General features: G+C 49.5%; 1 protein-coding gene across 2 annotated transcripts; it reads left to right on the top strand.

The window, feature by feature from the left end:
- The first annotated feature begins 2,462 nt into the window (after positions 1–2,462).
- On the top strand, positions 2,463–22,927 carry NCAPH (non-SMC condensin I complex subunit H). Of its 2 annotated transcripts, none has more exons than XM_032763393.2 (17): positions 2,463–2,781; positions 3,041–3,134; positions 5,772–5,864; positions 9,145–9,283; positions 11,010–11,131; positions 11,520–11,709; positions 12,298–12,389; positions 13,249–13,454; positions 15,944–16,092; positions 16,681–16,787; positions 17,596–17,718; positions 18,081–18,188; positions 19,002–19,163; positions 19,823–19,939; positions 20,500–20,585; positions 21,278–21,353; positions 22,321–22,927. In XM_032763393.2, exons 1-17 carry the CDS (start codon positions 2,546–2,548, stop codon positions 22,378–22,380), a joined length of 2,160 nt encoding a protein of 719 aa, XP_032619284.1. In that variant the 5' UTR covers positions 2,463–2,545; the 3' UTR covers positions 22,381–22,927. The 2 variants fall into 2 exon arrangements, with proteins under 2 accessions (XP_032619284.1, XP_032619275.1); XM_032763384.2 differs by having other exon boundaries at positions 20,497–20,585; positions 22,321–22,442.
- Positions 22,928–24,762: the final 1,835 nt, after the last annotated feature.

Raw genomic sequence — 24,762 nt, 5'->3', positions numbered from 1 at the left:
TCTTTGTTGGGCCTGTCCTGTAGCAGGTGACTCTCACTGCTGCTGATCAGGCTGGGTTTGTGCAGAGCAGAGGGAGCATAGGTGGCCAGTGACCTGGCCAGTGACCCAGCTGCCCAGGGAGACTAACCCCCAGTCCCTCCCCTTCTGTCTCCCTACCCTCTCCATCTACCTCCCCCTCCCTTGCAGGAGCCCAAAGAATCCCCACTGCAGCCCCCAGGGGAGGCAGGGTGAGGCACTAGCCCTGGTGTGCCACAGCACCCCAGCCCCGGGTGTCTGGGCAGCATGGTCCCCGCACCCCAAGCCTTAGGCAGCCCCCAGCCCTGGTGCTCAGGAGGCCAGGCAGCGCAGTCACCGCGCCCCCAGTCCCGGTGCTCAGGTGGCCCCAGAGTGCCGGGCAGCAGCACCAGCCCCCACAGCACCAGCCCTGAGTCCCTGCTGGAGGCACGCTGGCCAGGGGGTAGGGGACGAGGCCTACTATACCCCCTGCCCATGAGAGGGAGCTCTGCGCTCCCCCCTCACCCACCCCTAACCCTGGCTGGAGCAGCTCCCTGAGGCAGCTGGAGCAGGGCCCCCCGCTCCCCAAAGAGGGCTGACACAGGGCTGGTTCAACCTCTACTGCGGCAAGCCCAGAGGCTACAAAAGTTGAACAGCTCATAGGCAATTAATGCAGCCATCTACCAGCTGATCAGTGGGGGGCAGGGCTGCCTAGGAGCTAGGAACTACTGAGCCCTGGCTGGGGCTGCAGCTAATTTTTTCCCCTGGGTGCTCCAGGGCTGTGGACACCTATCCAGCTTCTCTCCTCTCACTCCCACCTCTGGCATTCAGGCCGGCTTTTCAGAGGAGCCCAGAGTTCGCCGTCCATCTCCCAACACCCTGCATCTCCTTGGAAAATCCCACCCTTCCTTACCTCCCACTCAGTATAGGAAACTATAACACAGTGAGAGAGATATGAGAAGACAGCTAGAATAATTGGCTATTTGCCAACACCAAACAGTCCCAAACTGGGGCTGTGTTCCTCCCAGAACAAATGTAAAATTTTTATAAAAGCTAATATTAAAAAAACTCTAATGCATGTGTTGGGAAAAGAACATCTGTACAGCTAGGCATAGCGCTTAGATTATCCACAAATACAAAGTTTGTTTTTAAAGTCATATGCTACATAAAGTACACAGTCAGCAACAGCCCAAATGTAGGTGAATAGATTTAACTGTACAGCTTAGATTATGGGTCAGCAACCTTTCAAAAGCAGTGTGCCAAGTCTTCTTTTGTTCACTTTAACGTAAGGTTTTGCATGCTAGTAATACATTAACGCTTTTAGTCTCTTTCTATAAGGCTACAATATAGAACTAAACTATTGTTGTACGTAAACTAAATAAGGTTTTCAAAATGTTTAAGAAGCTTCATTTAAAATTAAATTAAAATGCAGAGCTCCCAGGACTGGTGGCCAGGACTCAGGCAGCGTGAGTGCCACTGAAAATCAGCCCATGTGCCGCCTTCGACACCTGTGCCATAGGTTGCCTACCCCTGATTTAGCTATTACAATCCAAGTGTTCAGCTACATCATTCATGAAAAGTTCACAGAGATTTGGTCGTGGAAAGCAAAATATATCGCTGAGCGGAGACGGTCCCTCGGTAATCGAGGATTAGGTTGGGTGTCTGTTTAAGAAAACACAATCCGCAAGAAAAGTGGTTGGAGAGTCTGTGTGCAGCCCTGGACAGGGGACCCGACCGGTGACACTGGCCGGCCTGAGCCAGCTGCTGTATAAACCTCCCACACCCAGAGCGCGGCACGTCCCGCAATCCTGACCCGCAGCCCCTGGGATCCCAACCGCCGGCTCCCACCTCAGCCCTGCGGTGCCCCTCGCGCCCGCCCGCCCGCAGCCCCCTGCTACCAGCCCAGCCCTGGGCTCCCCACCCAGCTCTGCCCCTGCCCCTGCTCCCCCGCGCTGCTGGCTGCCGGGGGCAGTGGCCAGGCCCGGGGCCGCCCCGGCTCAGACACTCGGGAGGGGGCCCCAGCCCCACGCCGCCTCTCGGCCCCCGTAGCCGCTCCCCCTCCCTCAGTGGCTTCTACGTCACCCGCCCGCGCCTGCGCAGTGTGCACGCGGGCCGATTCAAACCGGGAAGCGGAGGAAGTGGCCGAGCCGGTGAGTGACGGGCCGAGCGCGCGGCAGCGAACGGGGGGAGGCCCCGCCCCCAGCGAGCGCGGTTCGGAGCAGCGGGGTCCTGCGGGGGCGTGACGGGCCGGGCCGCCGGGGTCACTTCCGCTGGCCTGACGTGGGGGGGCTCCCAGGAGCTGTCCCGGGGTGGTTAGTGGGGCGCTGGCCGGGGGGCACTGGGGGGGGATCCCAGGAGTGGGGAGGGAGTAGCTGTCCTGGGGTGGTTAGTGGGGCCCTGGCTGGGGGGCACTGGGGGGGAATCCCAGGAGTGGGGAGGGAGTAGCTGTCCTGGGGTGGTTAGTGGGGCGCTGGCTGGGGGCTGAGGTTAACATCTCTTTAGCTCATCACCTGCCTTCTCTGTATTTCTCTGCTCTCCCCCTGCAGTGAAGATGAGCACGTCAGCGCCCCAGCCCTCTGGTCGCAGCCAGAGCGCCTTCTCCGACGGCGTGTTCGTGTCCCCCAGCACCAAGCGGCAACATGTCAGCACCTCGAACACCCCAGTGCTAGCCAGCTTCCCGGGGAACGACGACGAACAGGAACGGAAGCAGCGCCGACGCTCCAGGGTCATCGATCTGCAGCTCAGCAGCACTGACTCACCCCTCTCTGTGCAGTCCCCTTCCAGCAGGTCAGAGTGACTTATGAAGCAGCTCTATTCACGTTCGATTATTGCCTGTGGGAAGTGCCCTGGGCTGTGTTAGTACCAGACTCAGTGAGGGTGGGTAAGTATATGGGTGGAGCTGTGCGAAAGGCTAGGGACTCAGGGTGAGGAGGCGTTTCTAAGTTACAGCTGCTTTTTCCTGCATTGTTATCCAGGCAGGAGCTCTCTGCGGGAGCTCTCTACGGGCTGTGCTCTCTAAAGCAAAGGTTCTTGCTTGTTTCTTTAGGCCAGCAGAAACTTCTTTGCCTGTGATCCCGAAACTGACAAACACACAGATTTCAGATCACTATTCCACCTGCATCAAGCTGTCAACAGAGAACGTAAGTGAAAGTAGTTCTGCATGTAGCCCAATAAGCCGACTTTGAAGAAAGTCATTTCTTCAAGTGGGGCAATTCTGCACATGCAGATCACACCCAAACACAATGCAAAAAAGGACATTTGTGCAGCCTGCTGGGGATGATGACGTTTGGGACTCTTAGGCATATGCTCAAGGCTGTCATTTCTGGGCTGTTTAGCAACGGACTCAATAACTCCCAAGTTTAAGCCTGGAAGTACAGAATGCAGCCTTCAGTAGTAAGCCCAAAGCTGTAAGCTTCAAAGCAGGGACTGTCTTTTTGTGCATCTTCGAGCACGATGGAGCCCTGACCCATGGCTAGGACTCCTAGGTGCTATAACAATACAAATAAACTAGTGTAAAGCCCATGTGTTACCCGCACAAAATTCACTGTCACTTGCACATGTAGGGCACCCACATGTACTTAGTTCCTAGGGCTCAGGGCGTAACCCTCTTAATTTAGGCGCTCTAACTCTACTTCGCGGGCTCTGGGCTCTACTCCTCTGCTCTGGGCAAACACCCATTCCCTCTGGATGCAGGGCTTAATCTTTTGCGGGTTTGTGGGGTCTTCTTCCAGTGAAAGAGCCTTACATAGTAATATCCTACTTCTCTTTATTAACAATCGCCAAAACAGAAGGCAAAGGCTACATGTACAATGCTCACCATTCCCAATAAAACAGATGAACTTTTCTTGATGGCCAGTCGGGATCAGGTCATCTGGGGAACTCCAGTTTCTGCGCAGTGTCATTGGCAGAGTGGTGAGGTCTGGCAGCTCTGTTCTTGGGGCTGTGTCCTGGAGCTGATTCCCAAAGAACTTTCTTTTGGACCCCAGTTTATATAGTGAAACTTTAGTTCTGCTTGGCTGTACCGTAACTAATCATTTTTACTAAAATTTTACTAACCAATAACAAAATTCTCTAACCAATCATACCCCACCACCTTAATTAATTTATAACTAGCAAAATTAATTATGTAACAGATAGAAACAATCATAGAACCAGACAGAGACCATACACACAAATAATAGAGAAGTGGGGACCATAAAAAAAAAAACAATAAAGAAATGAGGATTTCACAACCACAACTACTGATGAGTGATAACTCCTCGCCTGAGGAGGTTGTGAAGGCTAGGACTATAACAAGGTTTGAAAGAGAACTAGATAAATTGATGGAGGTTAAGTCCATTAATGGCTATTAGCCAGGATGAGTAAGGAATGGTGTCCCTAGCCTCTGTTTGTCAGAGGGTGGAGATGGATGGCAGGAGAGAGATCACTTGATCATTACCTGTTAGGTTCGCTCCCTCTGGGGCACCTGGCATTGGCCACTGTCAGTAGACAGGATACTGGACTGGTTGGACCTTTGATCTGACCCACTATGGCTGTTCTTATGTGATTTCTTGCCAGACAGAATGCTGTCAAACAAAGTTTTCTATAAACATCTTAAGATCTAGATTATCACAAGCTGTTATGTTTCACCAAGTTCCCCCTATATTGAGGAAAATAACTTGGCTAAAGCATATATGACATTCATTACCTCCACCTCTGGTTGAGAGAGACCGCATGCTTGCTGCAGTTTCTGTGTCTGTCAGAGGGGCATCTCCACTTGCTGCTGATAACCCGCTCAATCCCTCCCATCTTCTCTAGCCAATATTCAATTCCCCTTCTCCACCATCTTCCTAGGTTCAGGTCTGGAAAGAGTAAATATTATCAGGCAATCCTCGGTTAATAGCGCCCCTCACTGTTCCCTTAAGGAGCCTTATCTCTCATTATTTTGTTTCCTCTTTGCTTCATCTCTAACAATCTCCTTTGATTTGATTCTGTGCAGTCAGGCAGGATCATATCAAACAGGTAAACGGAGGTACTTATGGGTGCTGACCTGCGGGGATGCTTGCTTTTATCATACCAAAACCAGCATCGAGTGGGGGTGTTTCTAATGAGGTTCTGCTGGGATTGGTTCTTGACCATACGCTATTTAACATATTTTATTAGTGTCCTAAAAGAAATAAAATCATTACTGATAGTTTGCATATAACCCAAAGATTGGGGGAGTGGTAAATAACGAACAGGACAGGTCACTGCAGAGTGATCTGGATTGCTGGGTAAAAGCAACCAAACACTTCAGTATGGCCAAATGGAAGGTCATATGTGGAAGGTCAACAAAAAATATAGACCATACTTGCAGGCTGGAGGTCAGGATTAGAATTCAAAATGACCTTGATGAACTGGACTGAAGTCAACAAGATGAAATTCAATAAAGACCAGCAAAGTAGGAAGGAACAATCAAATGCACAACTAGAAAATGGAGAATAACTGGCTGCTGGAAAGAATCTGCATTAAGACACAGTTTGTTTGAATAGGCCCAGCCTGCCAATGTATACAGTTCACTGTGACTGCCTTGTCATCCTCATTATTTACCTCTGCCAATCTTTGCCATCTATCGATTTTTATCAGCTGTGATTTTATATTTTTCTTATCATTGATGACAATGTTGAACAGTGTCGAGCCTAGAACGATTTCCAAAGACCCCATGTTGATGAGATTCCCCACCAAGAGTTGCTCGTGTCACTGTGGATTGAAAGACATGATTTTCCAATCATAGAAGCTGCCTATGTGCTGTGTTTCAGAGAATCACCACGAAGAATGCGTTTGGCCTGCATCTCATAGACTACATGGCAGAGATACTCAAACAGAAGGACTCAGAACTGACCAACTTCAAGGTGAGGTGGATGGCTATTGCCCACTTGGTGCAGCGCTCTGTCTCTTGCTCCCTCCGGGAGCAGAGAGGCCTCTTGTTAATTCCGGCCTCACCTCAAATGGACATAATGCAAACAGATGGGAATTAAGTTCCCTCTAAGCTACATGCCCATGCAACAGGCTTTCAAGGGCGGCGCAGGTTGGGAGAGGCACCTCTCCCCCAGCCCAGCCCCGCAGGAGCTGCCACAGCCGGGGAGAGGCGCCTCTCAGCCCGCCCAGAGCTGCTGTGTCAAGAGAGGGCTGGGGGGAGTCCTCTCTCCCTGCCGCAGCCCTGAGGGAGCCTGCACCCCAAACCCCTCATACCCAGCCCCATCCCAGAGCCCTTACCCCCCGGCCCCACCCCAGAGCCTGCATCCCCAGTCTGAACCCACATCCCTCCGCTCCCCAACACTCTGCCCCTCCTGTACCCCAACCCCATCATCCCTGCCCCCCCCAGCACTCCAACCCTCTGCCTGAGCCCCCTTTCAGACTCCAAACCCTTTGGACCCACCCCGCCACACATCACCTCCATATTGGTGCACATAGGAAAATTCATTCCGCACATGGACATAAAAAATTAGAGGGAACACTGGACAGGAACTCCTCCGCTGTTCCTGGTTAGGACAGCTAATGGAAATGACTGGACAGTAACTCCTAATAGAATTTGATGGGGCCAAATTCTCCTCTGTTACACCAGTGAAATCAGTGAGATTTCTGCACTGGTATAATTGACCAGAATTAAGCCTGCAGAAACCAGGGTTCATTTATCAAGGAAAGGCTTGCAAGGTTTCCTGAAGTCCTTATTTTGACATTAGAGGCCAGCAATAGAGCAAGGCCATACCGAAAGGAGTTTGGTCAGAGATTTGAAGGCGGAGTGAATTAGACTGGAGTAGATGGACAGCAGGGGGGGAACCAGCGATATGATGGGCGGAGACAAAAGGAGGAACAGTTTTCTTTAGAGGGAGCCCAGCAGAATATTCACTTGGGCTAAGTGGACAAGGTGTGGGTAGCGGATTCTCAGTCATGATTTAAATAGCAGGGGGTCTGGTGACCCTGAGAATAGTACTTTGTATCTTGAGTGCTTTCCTTCCTCTGATCTCCAAGTGCTTTGTAAAGATGGGCAGATGCGCTTAGCCTCACTCTGCAGGGCGAGCCTGAGGAACGGGGGGAGTGATTTGTCTAGAGGCAAGTCGCTGGCAGAACGGAGTCCAGATCTGGATGTAGGCATTGTGCTTTCCTGTGGGCATTCCTGCTTGCTGGTAACGGTAAGATACTTGCCTGCCAGGGCAGATGTCAGACTCCACAAGCCATGTTGCTGGGAGTCCGCACGAGTGTTCTGGAAGCAAAATGTAGATTACAAAGAAGGCTTCAGTAAAGGCCTCTCTGGTGATTTTCTCTGCACTGCTCTTTTTCTGAGGACTCTGCTAGGCTTGGGTGGTCAAAAAAGCTAACAGTGTTAGGAACTTCTAGGAAAGGGATAGATAGATAAGATAGTAAATATCCTCATGCCACTGTATAAACCCGGGGTACTCCCACACCTGTAATACTGTTTGCAGTTCTGGTTGCCGTATCTCAAAAAAGATATCTTAGAATTGGGAAAGGTACAGACAAGGGCAACAAAAATGATTAAGGGTATGGAACAGCTTCTGTATAAGGAGAGTTTAAAAAGACTGGGACTGCTCAGATTGGAAGGGACATGACTAAAGGGGATATGATAAAGGTCTATAAAATCATGAGTGATATGGAAAGATTGACAAACTTTTACATTAGGCAAGAACCAGGGGTTGCCAGATGAAATTAATAGGCAGCGGCTTTAAAACAAACGAAAGGAAGTATTTCTTCCCACAGCTCACAATCAACCTGTGAAACATGTTGCCAGGAGATGTTGTGAAGGCCAAGAGGATAACAGGGTTCAAAAAAGAACTAGATAAGTTCATAGAGGATAGGTTCATCAATGGCTATTTGCCAAGATGGTCAGAGACGCAACTCCATGCTCTTGGAGTGCCAGAAGCTGGGACTGGATGACAGGAGATGCCTCTGTTTGATACTTGCTATGTTTTGTTCATTTCCTCTGAAGCACCTGGCATTGTCCACTGTCAGAAGACAGGATACTGGGCTAGATGGACATTTGGTCTGACCCAGTATTTCTGCTCTTATGTTGCCAGATGCCGGTGGTGTTGAGGAACTGACTCATAGCAGGTACTGGCAAGGGTTCCTTGTGCCAAGGACGGGCGGCAGAGGTGCCCTGGGTACCCCTGGGAAGCATCAACCCCCCCACACCTCCCCAATCTTTTCAAAGCATCAGGTGGGTTTAGGGAGCTGGGCTTAGGATAAGAGCTGGTATTTGCTGAAGGGCACTACAGGGTAAAAAATCTGGGTAGAATTCAGTACAGCAGTGGAACTGTCTCTGGTAGCAGGGGGTGAAATTATAACAGGGCAGAAGAGGGACAAGGAGAAGCAGTTAATTAATGAAATTTTTGATGACAACATACAATAAAGTTGGACTCAGTTGCAGATAGACACTACGAAGATAGGTCGTCACTGAGAATCCTCAAAGCAAAGCTGAGCCGGACCCGCTGGCACTGGCAGGAGATGGAGCTCTAACTTTCCGTTTTGAAAGGGGGGGAATCAGAGTGATCATTTGGCTTCTGTAACTTTTAGCTAAAATGAGGTGTTCAAGACAGGTGAGCTCTGGGAGGTGGGAGAACAGCACCAAATGCAGAGTTCCAGCATGGCTGAGTCATAGGGTAATGGTGGTCTGACCGTAACTAAGTTTGACCTCCATGTATGAAGCTCATGCTGAAAGAGGTCTGTGGCATTCAGTTCCATAGAATGGGTCACAGCAGTAGCACGTAGGGTGGATGAGAAACAAATTCCATAGGCTCCACAGTGATATTACTGAAGAGCTGTGTTTTGTGGAAGGAAAAAGGATGGAAGAGCCCAGTGTGGCTGAGCAGAAATGCATTGCAGTGATTCATGCTCATAAAATATCCTTTTTACAAAAGGAATCCATCTCCGGTCTGTGCTGATGGAATGGAACATGAACTTTGTCCGGCAACATGGCCACTCTTGTACATTTCAGCTTGGCAAATTCTACTTTAGCTTTTTGCTGGTCTCCAGTCACATTGGGAATATAAAAATAAATATTCTCACTGAGATTTCAGTCCTGCAGCTCACATTTAGTGTCTGCTTCCTCTGAAAGCAACTTATTCCAGTGAGATTAGATCCTTTCTGATTGTGTGTTCTGTTTGGTTTGTTTCACAGATAGTGGCCGGCACCCTGGATGCCAGCACAAAGATCTATGCGGTGAGAGTGGATGCTGTCCATGCAGATGTATACAAGGTTCTTGGAGGGTTGGGCAAAGACTCAGCCACCACAAAGGATGTGGACAGCCAGGGTGCAGGTATGCTGCTTGCTGCTTTTACTTTGATGTACTAATCAAGGGAGTTGGAACAGTCATAACTCCCAATACTAGTGCAGGACCCCCATATAACAACCTTATGCTTACACAGCATCTGTAGATTTCCAGGCCCTTTTTTAGGGATGGGGAAATGGAGGGAAGTGACCGCATAAATTCACACAGTAAATCAATGACAGAGATGGGATTAGAACCCAGATCTCCTAACTCTGAAGTACTGTGCTCAGCCTGCTAGACCTTTCTCCCTTCTCTGAGCTGAGTGTGAGTACTTGGGTTACTTATTTTGGCAGAGTGGCCTGACTGAGAGATTCAAAATTGTAAGAGGAAGCACCCCCTTGTCTTCATCCTGTCTTGTGCTACAAAAACAGAATGTCCTGTTGAAAGACAGATTAGTCAACAAAAGGAAACAGCCTTTAGCTAATTTTATATAACTTCCCTTTGCTGGGAATCCAGACGTACCCAATATGGATAATTTTATGTCCAGTAACTTTTGTAGTCATACAAGCTAAAATCAAAATCTAATCCTTAGGATACATTCACTGCCCCAGATTTCCCACGCACTCTGTGATCATCAGCACCATATCATTGGTCAGGTGCATTGTGGGACAGTTTTGTGTGCAGGTATTGGCCACAGATGGAAGTAGCATATTGAGCCATATGGACTAATGGTCTGATCTATTTATGGTAAACCTATATTCCTAAGCAAACTGGATGAATCCAGATTGCACAAACATGCTAGAGCAATGTCTTTTTCAGCTTCCCATTACACGGGCAGTAAGGGATTGGCCGAATGACATGGGTTTCTCATTCCCTGTTAGTTTAGGCATCTAAATGCAGTTGAATGAGAGATAATTTAAAGGATTTCCCCAAATGTCTAGTGCTGATCCAGTCTGATTTGTGCTCCCTGCTTTCGTTTAGTGTACTGAAGGCTTTGCTATGAGTAGGTACTATATGGCTATTTTGAGGTTAAGTTGATCAGTTGAAGGGACCTTGGTTTCTCACTTGTCTAGGCCTGTGTTCCCTAGTCAGTAATGGCTAGTGAAGTCCAGAACTTGTCTTCTCCTTGTGTTGGTCTGGGTGAGCAAGGAAATCAGGAGCTACGTGTTGTACTATCAGTCCTCTGTTCACTGGCAGACAAAACGCTGGCTCTGTTACGCTGAAGCAGCTTCAGCTGAGCCCAGGGACTCATGTCACTTAGTTCCTACACTGTCAGCTGATGTGGGGCTGCACTGTGTGAAATCAGAGATGATATTCTCACCAGTGTGTGCAAGAAGAGCGTGTTAATTGTCACAAACTAATCTAAATGGGAAGAGATTTTATGGAGGATGGAGCTGGATTCTGTGCATCCAAGGAAATTTTCTTGTCTGCGTCTCTGCAGCGTCTGCCCAGTGGGTTTGACTGTCTTTTGCGATCAGATTTTCAAATAAACCTAGAATTATTTTTGTAATAATTCTGAGGAGATTTTTCAAAACTCTTGAACCTGCTCACTGATTTTTGTGGTAACTCCTGATGAGTGTGTAGGGTAAAAGCCAAACACATGCCCAAGGCTTGAGGGAATAGAAGAGGAGGCAGACATTTAGAAAGGAATGAGTGGGTCGGGTCTATGTTTGATGTACTCTCAACTCATCACTTTTCAAGAAGAGTCAAACCCCCACCATTGGTAGCTACTTGGCTCTAGAGACAGCCTCTGCAGTAATTCTCCTTTTTATAGATGGAGCTGCTGCCGGTACTGAAGCTGCCAAGAAGCTCCAGACAAAGAAGAAGCACTCATACAAAACAATCGAACAGAACCTGAATAACATAAACGTCTCTGAGGCAGATCGCAGAAGTGAGGTGGGGAATACTGCCCTGGAGTCTTCATGTAGCAATTGTTCTACTCAACCCTGTGCCAGATAGACACTTCTCCTTCCTCACCCCCATGTAACTCCTCTTCTCAACATGTCAATCTTGAGTCAGGCTGTAGCATTCATATGCTTTCTTCTTGCCTACCTCTGCACTCTGCTGTCATAGCAAGTCTCTCATCTGTCTCCACCTTGTCTCTCCCGTACTGGTGTGCTTCAAATTCTACAGCAAGACAACTCGGCACTAGTTAACCCAAGTGTGAGTGTGAAGCTCATGTCTCTATTTAGAGCTTCTCTGTGATGGGGTCTTGTGTCCATCCATCATCTGTTTTCTCTCCACCTTTATTCCTTGATTCTTCTCGCTTTGTGTCCATGTGCAGGTCGATCCCATGTTCCAGAAGACGGCAGCCTCCTTTGATGAGTGCAGCACAGTTGGCATCTTTCTCAGCACCCTGCACACCCACAGCTATCGCTGTGAGCTCCTGTTGGATTCCAAGGTCACACCTCTCCCATCTTCTGAGACATTGGAGTCCCCGAGCTCTACTCCTGTGAAGGTGGCAGACCTGCAGTGTAGGTGCAAGTAATAACTGTGAACTCTGGACTCCTACAGACTCCTGTTTCATCCCACCTAACTCCCTAATAAAGTTCTTATGTTCATTATCTCTTAATGAAACAGGCACTGTGTTCCCTTCGCTGGTTGGATCATCTTAACATTTTGGTCTCAGCTGACCTCATTCTTGCTTCAGTTATCTAATTCTGCCCCACCCCTCCCCCAGTTAACTCTTTGGTGCTGTCATGCATGTATTGGTTAGGGGGAGATGTTCCTATGTTTGATGCGTGGCATGTATTTTAGGGTAGGTTTCTTGGTTCCTGCTACTTTTTAGGTTTAAACTATAAAATCATGGCCAGTTTAGGGGGAAAGTAAACAGAGTGTGGCTTCAGGCATTTATTTCCTGGGTTAATCACTCAATGGTGGGGCAATAGCTTTCTTCTCCAACCTTCAGCTCCCGTGTGTGTTCTGAAATGCTCATCCATATTGGAGGTATGGTCATCTCAGCAGTAGTACAAATCCAGGTTGTTTGTTGGTGGTTGTTTAGGTTAACTGCTGTTCAATTAACCCTGTTCATAATATCTCCTTACTGCTTTCGTGGTCTCTAGCTATCCTACTGCAGTGCATTGAACAGCGCCCCATCTGCCCTACGTTGAGTGGCTTCCAGATTTCTCACTGGGACAGTGACTCCCATAATGAGGTAGGTCTGTTAGCAAGCTGCTCATATTAGGTCAGTGCAGCGCATGGTATGGGAGTTGTTCCCAGTGTGCTCAGCTGCCTCTGTCAAAGATCTCTCTGCAGGCTGGAAAGGAAAGGGAGACTTGCTCTGCAGGGTCGGTGCTATTCTGCCAGAACAGGACAGGGAAGTGGTGTGCAGTATTTCCCTGCGGTGCATCTTAGCAACTAGAATTCTGGGACTAACTCAAGCATCTGACCTACTTTTAAACAGAAAATAGGAGTTCAAAACTATTTGAAGGGACATCTCTGGAGAAATACATGCCATTCAGACATCTTATTAAGGCCCAGGCCTTTGCAAAAGGATTCCCTAGGATTATTGTAATCCGCACCCATTGGTGTGGAGCAGAGAGGTTGATTTCTCTTGCATCTTGAGGTACTGAGAAAACACATACTGAGTACAAGATGGGATCAATTCTTGTCCTTCTAGATTGGGAGGAGGGTGATGTACTCTGGGCTCAAATGGCCTGCATGTGCCTGAGGATATGCTCCATTCAGGAGTCATCACTTGACTTTAGTTCTTCAGTTTCTTAACAATTTCTTTTCCCTCTCTGTTCCCTGAGGTTGATGTCCTATAGCATTTAATCTACAGGACTAAGGCTCCAAGGATGAGCAGGTTACCTGGATGTGGGATTCTCTGGATAACCAGTCCCCTTCAGGTTTTTAGTTATTCCCTTCTTTCTGAGTACTAGGGCCAGAGTAGGGTTTATATTTTGGAGTAAATGTGTTAAGACCTGCACAGGTGTCTTATTTTGCCTTGGAGGCCCAGGGTTTGGTATTGAATCCTTTCTGTGAGTGAGTAACCTGCTCTTTCTGTTCTGCAGTCAGTGTCCGCTCTGCTGGATAGATTTAAGAAAAGCGATCAAGTCTTTGATATCAACGCAGAGGCGGATTGTGACCCTGCAGACTGTGCTGATGCCCTAGTGGAGGATGACTTTGATGCAGACATGCCAGATAGGACGGTAGCAGGGGATGTTGGGGAGTTCTCAGACAAGCTGGAGGCCTGCAGGATGGTGCGTGAGAGCATGAGGTACGTGGTAGTGCTTTGGTCTGCAGCTGGGGTTTGCCACCTAGCCACAGCCTCCAGCTCAGGATTGCCATGTCAGACAGCAGTGTTTTGATAGTAGGTTTCCTGAGGCAATGAAGTTTACAAGCAGAGCTTGCTTACTGTGCAGGTGGTATCTGTGAATCAAGCAGACTAATGGTCCAACTTCTTGTTATAGGATTCTAACTCTAATCTTTTCTTTCCCACGCCGAGAGACAGAAATGGGACTTTGGTGACCAGGGATCCTAGAAATCCGTTCTCCACAGAAAAACACGGAATTTGCGCTTTTACAGAGAATCTTTAAAATGAAAAAATAAAAACACAGTAGAACCTCGTTTATCCGCGTGTTCATTGACTGGCTCTCGGTATTAACCGAACCGACAGTAGTGGGGCTCAGGCAGCCAGTGGTTTGGTTAATACAGATAGATGGATAACGGGGTTCTAAAATATTGTGTTCAACTGATACCTCAGGGTAGCTAGGGAAACTAAAGTTCAGTGTTTCATTTTAATTGCAGAAAGACACGGTTTTGTATAGTTTTTGTTTCGGTTTTTTTATTGGAGTTTTTTTTATCATCATGGAAAACTAGGATCCCAGTTAATGATCCAATCAGGCCCGCATCCATCCAATATGTTCTCCAGGTTAAAAGTAAGTGGCGCAGCTATCTAAAGGGTCTCCCAACGCTGTTTAAATGTCAAATGCAATTAAAATGGTTTAAAATTCCTCCCAGTCCCCCACCCTAACCATCCCTGCTGTGAATCACCAGAACCATCAGTGCTGAAGATATTCAGGTGGTTGAGCTTTGTTAATGAAGGTTAGAACTGGGCTGTGTGTCACACCAGAGTATTTGTTACTTCAGTTCAAGCCACTTCAGTCTGTTGGCCACCAGTCCCTGAGCCTGTGCAAAGCACCTCTGAAGGGATGGGCATCCTTACCCTGCATCAACCATTTGACCACCGTGTCCAGAGATGTTTTTGTAGCTGGGAGTTGACAGCCCCAAACATCTGTGGCAGGGACTGCAACGTGCCCAAACCGTTCCCTTGGCTAGAGCCAAAAAATCTGCTCTTACCCCTGCAGACTTCAGAAGGAGGAATGTAAACCCCCCCTTCCACCATCTGTGGTGGGCATCTATTGGGGGGGGATGGAATGAGACAAAAGGGAACGAAGCTAGGGAAATCACCCTTATTCAGCTGCTTATTCTGTACCTCCTTAGGGAGCAACATGGCAAATCGCCATCTGCTCCCCAAATCCCAGACCCCTGTTGGCAAGTCAGCTAACTTGTATTATTTTTGTGTGTGCCTCTTTTCATAGTATACTTTCCTCAATCTGAACCTTAGAGTCCAAACATGAGGTACTAGCATGAAATCCTCTAAGCTTAATTACCAGCTTAGATCTGATATGCTGCCACCAATCAGAGCGTTGAGATGTCTGATAAACTCGGCCAAAACCTTCCTGGGGCCCAAGCCGATTCTCTAGTCTTGCAAACAGGGGAACAAACCATTCTTCCCCTTCCTCTCTTCCCCCCCCCTCCGATCTTCCTGCCCTGGTACTACCGGAGAGTAGAGGCAGATTCAAGCTCCGTGAAACTAAACAAAGGGATTCCTCTTCCCCTCACCCAGAGGCAATACAGATTCAAGCTCCGTGAATCTAACACAAAGAGGAAATTTACCTTTCCCTTCTTCCCTCCAATTCCCTGTTAAGTACAGACTCAATCCCCTTGAGCCTCAACTAGGGAAAAAATCAAACAGGTCTTAAAAAGCAAAACTTTTAATAACTTTTACTTTCTTTCTTTCTTTTTATCTCTGTAATCTAGATGGTAAATATTACAGGGTTTTTTAGCTTATAGACAATAGAGAAAAACTTCCTCCAGCAGAGATACAATTTAAAATACTTTTAGCCAAATACACATTAAAACTTCACCAGCCAGATACACAGTTGCAAATACTGAAAAACAATTAAAAAGACTAAACTGTCTTTCTACCTTTGTACTTACAAAATTGGAACAGAAGATTAGAGAGCCTGTAGGTATGTGTGGTCACTCTCAAAGCCTAGAGAGAACAATCCAAAAACCACAAACAAAGGCTTCCCTCCCTTGAGATTTGAAAGTATCTTGTTTCCTGATTGGTCCTCTGATCAGGTGGTGTTTGTTAACCCTTTCCAGGTGAAAGAGACATTAACCCTTAGCTATCTGTTTACGACACCTCTACAACCAACAGCAAGACAGTGAATAAGAGGTATAGGGATTAGAAGCCACGGCTCCCCACCTGCTTAAGCTCAAGAGTTGTCTGTGTTAAGGGTTTTATACTGTTTGCAGATTAGCCACCGGATGGGGAAAAGACCCACATCTGAACAGGACTGATGCCATCCAACAGTGATGCATGCACATACTGGCTAGCCCCTGGGCTACTGTAGTGTGTGGTGGTGGTGGTGGTTTTTTGCATGGATAATAACTGATTTGGGGGGGGTCCTCTTTCAGTAATGATGTGATTCCCCTTGCGGAGGGAGACATCGGGACCATGTGCCTCCATCTCTCTGTGAAACCTGGAGAGTATTCCTACTTCAGCCCCCGCACCATGTTGATGTGGGCCGGCCCAGAGCACTGGCGCTTTAAGCCTCACCATAAACGTATGTATTTGTAGGATGCAGTTCAGAAAGTGGATCCAATTATCATAAACTTCCGGTGTGCCTAGAGACAGGTGGCTTTCTAGCCACTGAGTAGTGACAATCCGGGCAGAGACGACTGTGCACTGCTCTCCAGTCGCTCCTCTAGCCAGTTTAGGAGGAGCGCTCTGTGCCTAGGGGAGGAGTCTATCTTGGTGTGGGGTGAGGGGTAATATATCGATCTAATAGAATACTAGCTAGGGCCTGTCTTAGTGCAGTCATAGGAGATGACAGTTTAGCCTGCAACCTCCCTCCAACACAACAAAGTTCAACTGGATTTTCTGCTTGTGCTTCTTTAGAAAGACAAACAGTCCTTTAAAATACTAAATCTAGAATGAAAACTCCAGTGCCTCTGGTAGTTCACAGAAAAGCTTCACTGACAAAGCGGAGCATATACCATCTTCCTTTCCTTTAGCTCAAGAATACCTGGGTGTGGGTGATTTGAGGACCTTTCCACGTAGGCTAGGAACAGTGTCTGAGAAGTAAGCCTAGCAGCACTTGATTCTTCTCCCCCAAAGTGCTGAGCATTGACCATATCCTCCCTTTCTGCAGTGGACACGGGTGCTGAGAATGGGGGCAGGAAGAGGAACATAAAGAAAGTCTTTGAACTCAACTTTGATGAGGATATTGACTTCATGACGCGTTTCCGTAAGACTAGGGTATGTACTGGGTTGCCATGGGGGCCTGGCTGTTTTCTGCTGTCTCCTCTGCGACATGGGGAGTGTCTTTAGTACAAGCCATTAACAGATTTTTTTAAAATGGGGTTCTGCGGTGAACTGGACTCTAAAATCAGCCCTGGGGGTTCCATCCGTGGGGGTATTCCTCCCTCCAGATCAAATGACAATAGAGACTTTCTCTGCTAGCCCTGTATTCTGGAAGTCATGCTGGATTCTTCCTGGCTTATGCCGCTTCAGGCAGGGAGCTGCCCAGGGGTCAACGAGGGCAGTATGCAGAGCTGCCAGTGGCACGCAGCTAACAGATCTGTACAGTGGGGGCGCTCACCTAGTTTCTGTCTTGCTATCCCAGAGCTGTTCATTTTTTGAAACTCCCAAGAATAATCTGGATTAGAAGCATATTGTAGTCACTAAAGTGAACAAGTCTGACTGAATAAACGGGGGGCAGATCTGTCGAGTGAAACGGTGCCTTTTCTCATAGTTACTTGTCAGATGAGACCCATAGCTTGAGCCTGTCGAGGCACTGTAGTGCCAGCCCCAGGCTCTCTGCTGCTGTTGATGCACTGAGTGTCCTCTTGAATACCCCCACTCTCTTCTCTGGAACATGGAGCTCTGAGGACCCACTTCCAAACTCTTTGTGTGCTTGCTCCAGTGCTGTGTGGAACTCGGAGCTCCCATGCCCTGGCAAGCAAGGGAGTCCTTTGAAACAGCTCCCTGGTGTATTAGGCTAGGATTGGCCCTCGGGGTGGCAGGAACTCTGGTATAATATGGTGTTGACTTGGACTTTGAATAGGCAGCGACAACTCTGGCCAAATCAACTCTTGACAACCAGAACAAGAAGAGCACCACTCTTCCTGAAGACTTCCACTATGACCCTGACAACATCATCCGGCTCTCCCTCAAACCAGCTATCAAGGTACAGTCCCTTCCTGACCCCGCTGGGTTCTTCCGCCCTGCCCGCTGTGCCGTGGGCTGCAGGATTCCCATGGTGCAGTCACCGAACACTCCTCTGGCAGGAGAGAGTCTGCTAAGGAGGCACTTGGCTCATCTGGTTAAACCTGATGCCTTGTTGATATCAGGCGTGCTGTGCTCCCCAACCTGTGCACGAGGAGGAGGGGGGGAGGGCAGAGGGATAAATGGAGGAGGGCTAGGATGGATCTGGGAAGGAAGAGGAGTGCCATAAGCCGAGGAGAGAGGGAATATGGCTGTCTGGGTGCTAGTCTGGGCAGTGCTCAGGATCTCTGTGTCCTTTTCTCCCCCTTGGCCTTGTCTCGGCAGCTGTGGAGGAAGGCTCTTCAGAGTAGTTCATCTGACCAAGAGGATGAGATTGGAGAGTATGATTATAACAACCCCAATGACACCTCCAACTTCTGTCCTGCACTGAAGGTAGGTGGGGTGGGGGTGTCACTTGGCTGTGTACTGTCTGGTGAAAAATACCATCTCTCTCTCCAGCTGGAAAGATCTGCCTGGGAGACCAGCCTCCAGCACCCCACAGGTCTGCCTGCTCTGACCAACCCAAATGTGGTCCCTGCAGTGCCACGAGTGGAACTGCCTGGGCAGGCTTTGGCAGCTGCTTGCTTGTGAGGGACTGAACCAGGAGCTAACAAAGCCCCGTGTTTACCGGATTTCACTAGTGAAACGGCAGCTGACTCTTGCTGGTGACACAGTTGTAACCTTTCTCTAGGCAGCAGGAGCCGCCTCATCCCTCCATGCTCGCTAACCTTGGAACCATGCTGACTCTGAACTAGCCAGCTCCTATGTCTGCAAATGTGCCTCTCTCCATCTGCTGAAACCCGGGGCCGAGCCCCCGCCGCCCCCGTGTGTGCGGACCCTCAGCTCACAGCACAATTGTCACATCCTCCAAGGCCTCCAGTGGCTTCCCAGCTGTTTCAGGCTCCTGTTCCAAGTGCTCTGCCATGGCTTTTTAAAAATGCCATGGATTTGCTTCAGTGCCCTTGCAGACCCTGTGCCACATATTCAGTCACGCCCCCTGTGGTGGGCGAGCTCAGGCATCCCTTTGCATTTCCCAGCTCTGGAAAACGTGCTGCTTTGGTGTAGATGGTTCACCAGGGGTGTGGGGGATATTTGAGCTGTGGGGTAGGGTGGAGAAACCTGCGTGTTCCTGTTGAGATTTGCAGGGAGGAGACGGACTACGGCATCTGCATGAGGTGTCTCCCTTTTCCCCCAATATCTGCTCAGGCTACTGATAGTGACGACGACCTTGACCCCATTGACTTCGTGGGCCAGGGTGGGCCCTTTGAACTGACCGTGAGGGGGACAGATCAGTTTGAGCTCAGCAGGGCCCTTGGGGTTGACATCACGACGTATGGCGAGTCCAATCTTGTTGCTGAGCCACAGAAGGTAAGAACTGGCCTGCTGCCTGTACGGCCCCGGCTGGTATTTGGCTGAGCATCTTCGGGGTTAGTCCTGAGCTTACAGGGTGGGCTGGAGCCCTGGAGAGCAATGAAGCTCCTTGTGTGCTCTTGTAGCAAGCTGCTGGCCAGGGGAGGAGCTAATCTGAAGCTCCAGCTGCAGGAGGCCCATGGACGGAAAGCTCTCTGTGGGATGGAGCAGGCTTCCTTCAGGCCTCACTGCCTAGGCCTGGGGGCCGTGTTCGGAACGGGCCGGCATGTTGAAGCACAGGGACTAACTGGTTGCTGTGCTCCATCCAGTAGCATCATGCCCTCCAAACCGCCCAGAGAAGGGATCCTGCTGGACTCAGCTCTCTGGTCAGTTTGACACACTTCTGCTTGTCTGGGGATGCTGCTGCTTTTTAATATGGAGGTATACCTATCTATCTCGTAGAGCTGGAAGGGACCTTGAAAGGTCATCGAGTCCAGTCCCCTGCCTTCACTAGCAGGGCCAATTACTGCCCCTGACAGATTTTTTGCCCCAGATCCCTAAATGGCCCCTCAAGGATTGAACTCACAACCCTGGGTTTAGCAGGCCAATGCTCAAACCACTGAGCTATTCCTTCCCCCTTTCTCACCACCCTTCTCACCCTGCATGTCTACCTTCAGGTGAATAAGATAGAAATTCATTATGCAAAAACGGCCAAAAAGATGGACATGAAGAGGCTAAAACGGACCATGTGGGACCTCCTGACTGATGTGCAGAAGGACCAGGTTGAGGCAGAGGTGAGTGCAAGGAGAACCCAAAGCAGCCGTCCCTGGCTGGCCACCCACCTGCGTACCAGCTTGACAGCCCCTTCTCAGGCCTCCCTCTGCACTCTAGTGACCTGGCTGGCTGATTCCACTGCATTCCCAGCCAAAGTGTCTCTGTGGTGCTACTAGCAGGCACCTTACCCAGCCCTGGGGGATCCGGAATGTTGGGTAAAGTAGCCCATTCAGCGCGACCCTGCCTGCACTGCCAGGATTGTCGTGTTCAGTGTAGGAGCTCCACAGCCAGGCTCTCAGCTTTGGTCCCTTTCTCTCATGCTGATGTGGCCCAGGGAGGGCTTCAGATCAATGCACGTGGCTCCTCAAGGGGCCAGACTGTCCCTGGCAGCCTTAGGAGAGAAGATGGCACCTTTCAGAAGAAGCTGTGTGAGACTCCTTTATGATGCATCTTTGGGTTGCTCATGTCTGGAAAAGCAAAGACCTGGACTCCTGGGGTGAGGCTTTCCTGGCGTAGTCCTGGTGAGCACCCTGACCTGCCTGTGTCTGACTACCTGCTTTTCCTCCCTTTGCTGAAGCAGAATGAAGTCGCAGAGAAGGAGACTGACTCTGTAACGCTAGTAGGCAAGAAGGTCTTCAGTGGCATCACAAAAGATCTGCTTCACAGGTACGTGGGGATAGAGGCCCCTCCTAGAGAGGGCCTGCTGCGCCATGGCTGCAAGCCACTGAATCAGATGTGCTGCTGCTGCAAGCCTCTGGATGAATCCTGGGTGTTCCCTACTAACTCTCCATCTGTCCCCTGGTGGGATAATGTTGCACTTGGCTTTTACACCGAGGGGTGTCAGTCTGAACAGGGAGTGGCCTCCGAGGTGGGTATATGTACACTGCAATGCAACACCTGCAGCTGCCCCATGTCTGCTGACAAAATCAGGCTGGAAGCTGGGTTCTGGGACCCTCCCTCCGCCCAGATCCCAAAGGTCCACACTGCCATTTTATAGCCCCTGAGGCTGAGCCATGGGCCAGCCGTGGGTGCTTCATGGCAGTGTAGCATACCCTGAATGTCTTGGCTGCAGTGTGAAGCTCTCCCATCTGCTGCAGCTGGGGATAGCTTGATCTCCAGTTCTGGTTGCTGAATGTCGATCAGAGAGTCTGCTCACCCCTCAGCCCAGGTGAGGCCCTCAAGGGGAGAGGTTTTGGTCTCCTTAGTGAGAAACAAGAAAAGGTGGAGAGTGGTGAAGGATCTGTCACTCACTTAACCAGCCTCCACTGGCTCACCAGTATGTCCCATCACTGGTGTCTAATATGTAGGCTCCCGCTGTCTATGTAACCACCTCCCTCCCTTTGGCTGTTTTTTTGCAGACTACCTTCCGTGATGGCTCAGAACCTCTCTGTGCCACTGGCCTTTGCCTGCCTCTTGCACTTGGCAAATGAAAAGGTGAGCACAGTGTCTGCGTGTAATGCTGGGCAACTCCGATGAATCCCACTGGGCCTGCAGGGAGCAGTCAGTGAAAGAGGTGGGGTGCTGGGTCCAAAAGTTCTATGTTGGTAAGGCCCACCAGCCAGACACCTGGGAAAGAATTCTCTGCAGTAGCTCAGAGCCCACTCCAGCTAGTGTCCCATCACTGGCCGCTGGGGATAGTTGCTGCTCGCAGTCACAGATTGGCTGCGTGCCATTGTAGGCAGCACCATCAGGCCACCTCCTCCATAAACTTATCAAGAACAGTCTTGAAGCCAGGTAGGTTTTTTGCTCCCACTGTTCCCCTTGGGAGGCTGTTCCAGAACTTCACTCCTCAGATGTTTCATAGCAACCCCTCCTTTCTTCTTGGTTTTTTTTTTTTTTGACCAAAGAACTTTTTTTTACTGCTGTAATTTCCTTTGCAAAGGCTAACTCAGCTTGAATTTTGCAATTCTCTTTTCATGCCTATGCTTTCTGACTTCCAAGCTGTAGCTTTCTTTGCTGATCAATCCTGTCTTCAAGTCCTTGTTGGAGGCTCTCTGCTTACTCCTGCGTCCTCTTTGAGGTGGTTATTAATCCAGAAATGAACACATTGGTCTTGATTTAAGGTTTGAATTTGGCCTTTCACCCTGTCTTCTGGTGGCTTAGCTCAGACCCTGCACTTTGTTTTGAACATCACTTCTGTGCTGTGGGGTTTTTAATTCAGTTTCCTATGTACTGATAAGAAATAAGCAAGTTGGCTTTTCGGCAGTGACTCTAAGATGGTTCCACCCTAGGGACGGTTCTAGGTACAAAGCTGGAAGTCAGAGCAGACTAGGCTCATGACTAGTTCGACTACCCGTGCCGTTGTAACCTGTCAGTAACAGCTTTCCTGTGGGCTGGCTATGGTGGTCTCTGGTGGGAAGAGTCTGGCTTGTAGAACTAACAGGTTTCCTCTCCTTTTCAGAATCTGATGCTGGAGGGGGTAGAGGACCTGTCTGATGTCCTTGTGAAGCAAGGAGATTGACGTGCCACATGGGCTAAGCAGGGCGCTCTGGCTGCTCTGATAGGACAGGAGCTCTTCGTCCCGCCACGAGACTAGCCATTTGTTTCAGTGAGTGGCATGACTGCGTCTCTCCCCTGCCAGCGACATCAATGGGATTTCTCAGAACACCTTGTATGAATCATGGACACCTGCCTCTCCAAACCTGGGCTCTTAGGGTCACTCAGGCAGATGGGGATTGCTACTCTTGTGCTTCCATGGGAACCAGAGCCTTCTCTGAACCATCAAACTGTCTCCCTTGTCTTTTTAGATGGGAACAATGACCCACAGATTCATGCTGCTTCATGCCATAGCCACTGCTAGAGCAAAGAACTCTCCAGTGTATCCCCACCTGTCTGTTATAACACAGCTCTCACTTTCTGTACATAGGACCGGTTGTAATTACTGGGTTTTTACCCCCTTAACTATATTGTCTCATTGCTTTACACATTATTAGGATCTCTCTGAAATTATTTTACCTATTTTGTACAGAGCTTTTTTTAAAAAAATAATAAACTGCAATATTGGTTCAGATTTTGGGGGCTCTGCTTTGTTGGGGGGAGACTGGATTTCCCAGGGGTAGAACAAACCCCACTGCATCTCCCTCATCGTTTCAGAATTCATGGTGCTGGGAGGTGGTGAAGCAGAGAAGAGTAAAACAATGCGATAGGTGCAGCATTGGACTGAATTCCTTCCTGAACCTCTGGAAACAGACATCCGGGTACCTGAAGAGGTTGCATTGGTAGACTTAGCATCAACTGCCTTTGTCCATTCTCCTAACTGGAGTAAACAAGAAGTGATGCCAACATACAGGTGTGCTGCAGAGTTCTCGAGTGCATAGTCCTGGCATATGTATAGCCGTGACCTGAGCTATAACCTCACAGTGCTCCACTGGACTCAGGCTTCGGCTCTCCCCACCAGGAAATGTAGTTGTGATGTATAGGTAGACCCAGTTCAATGTACCTCCTGGGCTGTGCATATCCAGTCCCATCTGTATACACGAGACCAGCTCCACTAAGCAGCAGAATTCGAGGCTGCTGGCCTGAGCCCCACATGCAATCCCAGGGGAACATGCATCTGTTCATGCTGCTGGTTGTGCAGTGAGAAACACCTTCACTTCTACTGAAGTAAATCAGGCAGAGAAGTCTGAGCAACCCTGTCCCCCACCAGGGGGTGCTGTTCTATTCTCAGTGGAGCTGGCAGTGCCTGGGGCTAGAGGAGCGGTGTCTGGCAGTAAGTAGTGCCTTGTCCATCACTAGTTGAACTCCGTGCAGACAGCGGATTGGGGCACTGCTGGGAGATCAGTGTACCCTTGTTGCCAAGAAGGCCAATGGCATATCGGGCTGCATTAGTAGAAGCATTGCGAACAGATGGAGAGAAGTGATTATTCCCCTCTATTCAGCACTGGTGAGGCCACATCTGGAGTATTGTGTCCAGTTTTGGTCCCCCCACTACAGAAAGGATGTGGACAAATTGGAAAGAGTCCAGCGGAGGGCAACAAAAATGGTTAGGGGACTGGAGCACATGGCTTACGAGGAGAGGCTGAGGGAACTGGGATTGTTTAGTCTGCAGAAGAGTGAGGGGGGATTTGACAGCTGCTTTCAACTACCTGAAGGGGATTCCAAAGAGGATGGATCTCAGTTGTTCTCAGTGGTGGCAGATGACAGAACAAGGAGCAATGGTCTCAAGTTGCAGTGTGGGAGGTTTAGGTTGGATATCAGGAAACACTATTTCACTAGGAGGGTGGTGAAGCACTGGAATGGGTTCCCTAGGGAGGTGGTGGAATCTCCTTCCTTAGAGGTCTGTACGGCCAGGCTTGACAAAGCCCTGGCTGGGATGATTTAGTTGGAGTTGGTCCTGCTTTGAGCAGGGGGTTGGACTAGATACCTCCTGAGGTCCCTTCCAACCCTGATGCTCTGTTTCACAACCTGGCAGCACTTACATTGTGCACTGCAGTGGCTGTGGTCAGCTAGGGTCTCAGGAGACTTGCTGCCATCTCTGGATTCAGCCACTGGCCTGGAGTGCATGAGGTAAGTGCCAGCAGTTACCCTTTTGCTGAGCCCTACTTGAGTGTCAATGTCCTAGCTCCCTTAACACTCCAGTGGTGGCCCCAGCCCAGAGCCCCATGGGAGCAATCAGCTAGGATTGCCAATTTTCTGATTGCACAAAACCAAATGCCCCACCCCTTCCCTGAGGCCCTGCCGCCTGCTCATTACATTTCCCCCTCCCTCAGGGGCTCACGCTCCCCCACCCTCACTCACTGAGCTGGGGCGAGGGGTGTGGGAGGGTGTGAGGGCTCTGGCTGGGGATGCAGGCTCTGGGGTGGGGCAGGGGATGAGCGGTTTGTGGTGCAGGAGGGAGCTCCAG

Source organism: Chelonoidis abingdonii, chromosome 2, assembly GCF_003597395.2.
Source record: "Chelonoidis abingdonii isolate Lonesome George chromosome 2, CheloAbing_2.0, whole genome shotgun sequence".
NCBI classification, from domain to species: Eukaryota; Metazoa; Chordata; order Testudines; family Testudinidae; genus Chelonoidis; species Chelonoidis abingdonii.
The sequence above is the reverse complement of the archived record's forward strand: the minus strand, read 5'-3'. Positions and strand labels throughout refer to the sequence as shown.

Coding starts and splice junctions, on each gene's coding strand:
- NCAPH (XM_032763384.2), top strand. CDS start 2,546: ATGAGCACGTCAGCGCCCCAGCCCTCTGGTCGCAGCCAGAGCGCCTTC. Junction 16,093..16,680: donor CTTTAAGCCTCACCATAAAC/GTATGTATTTGT, acceptor CCCTTTCTGCAG/TGGACACGGGTGCTGAGAAT. Junction 19,940..20,496: donor AGGACCAGGTTGAGGCAGAG/GTGAGTGCAAGG, acceptor CCTTTGCTGAAG/CAGAATGAAGTCGCAGAGAA.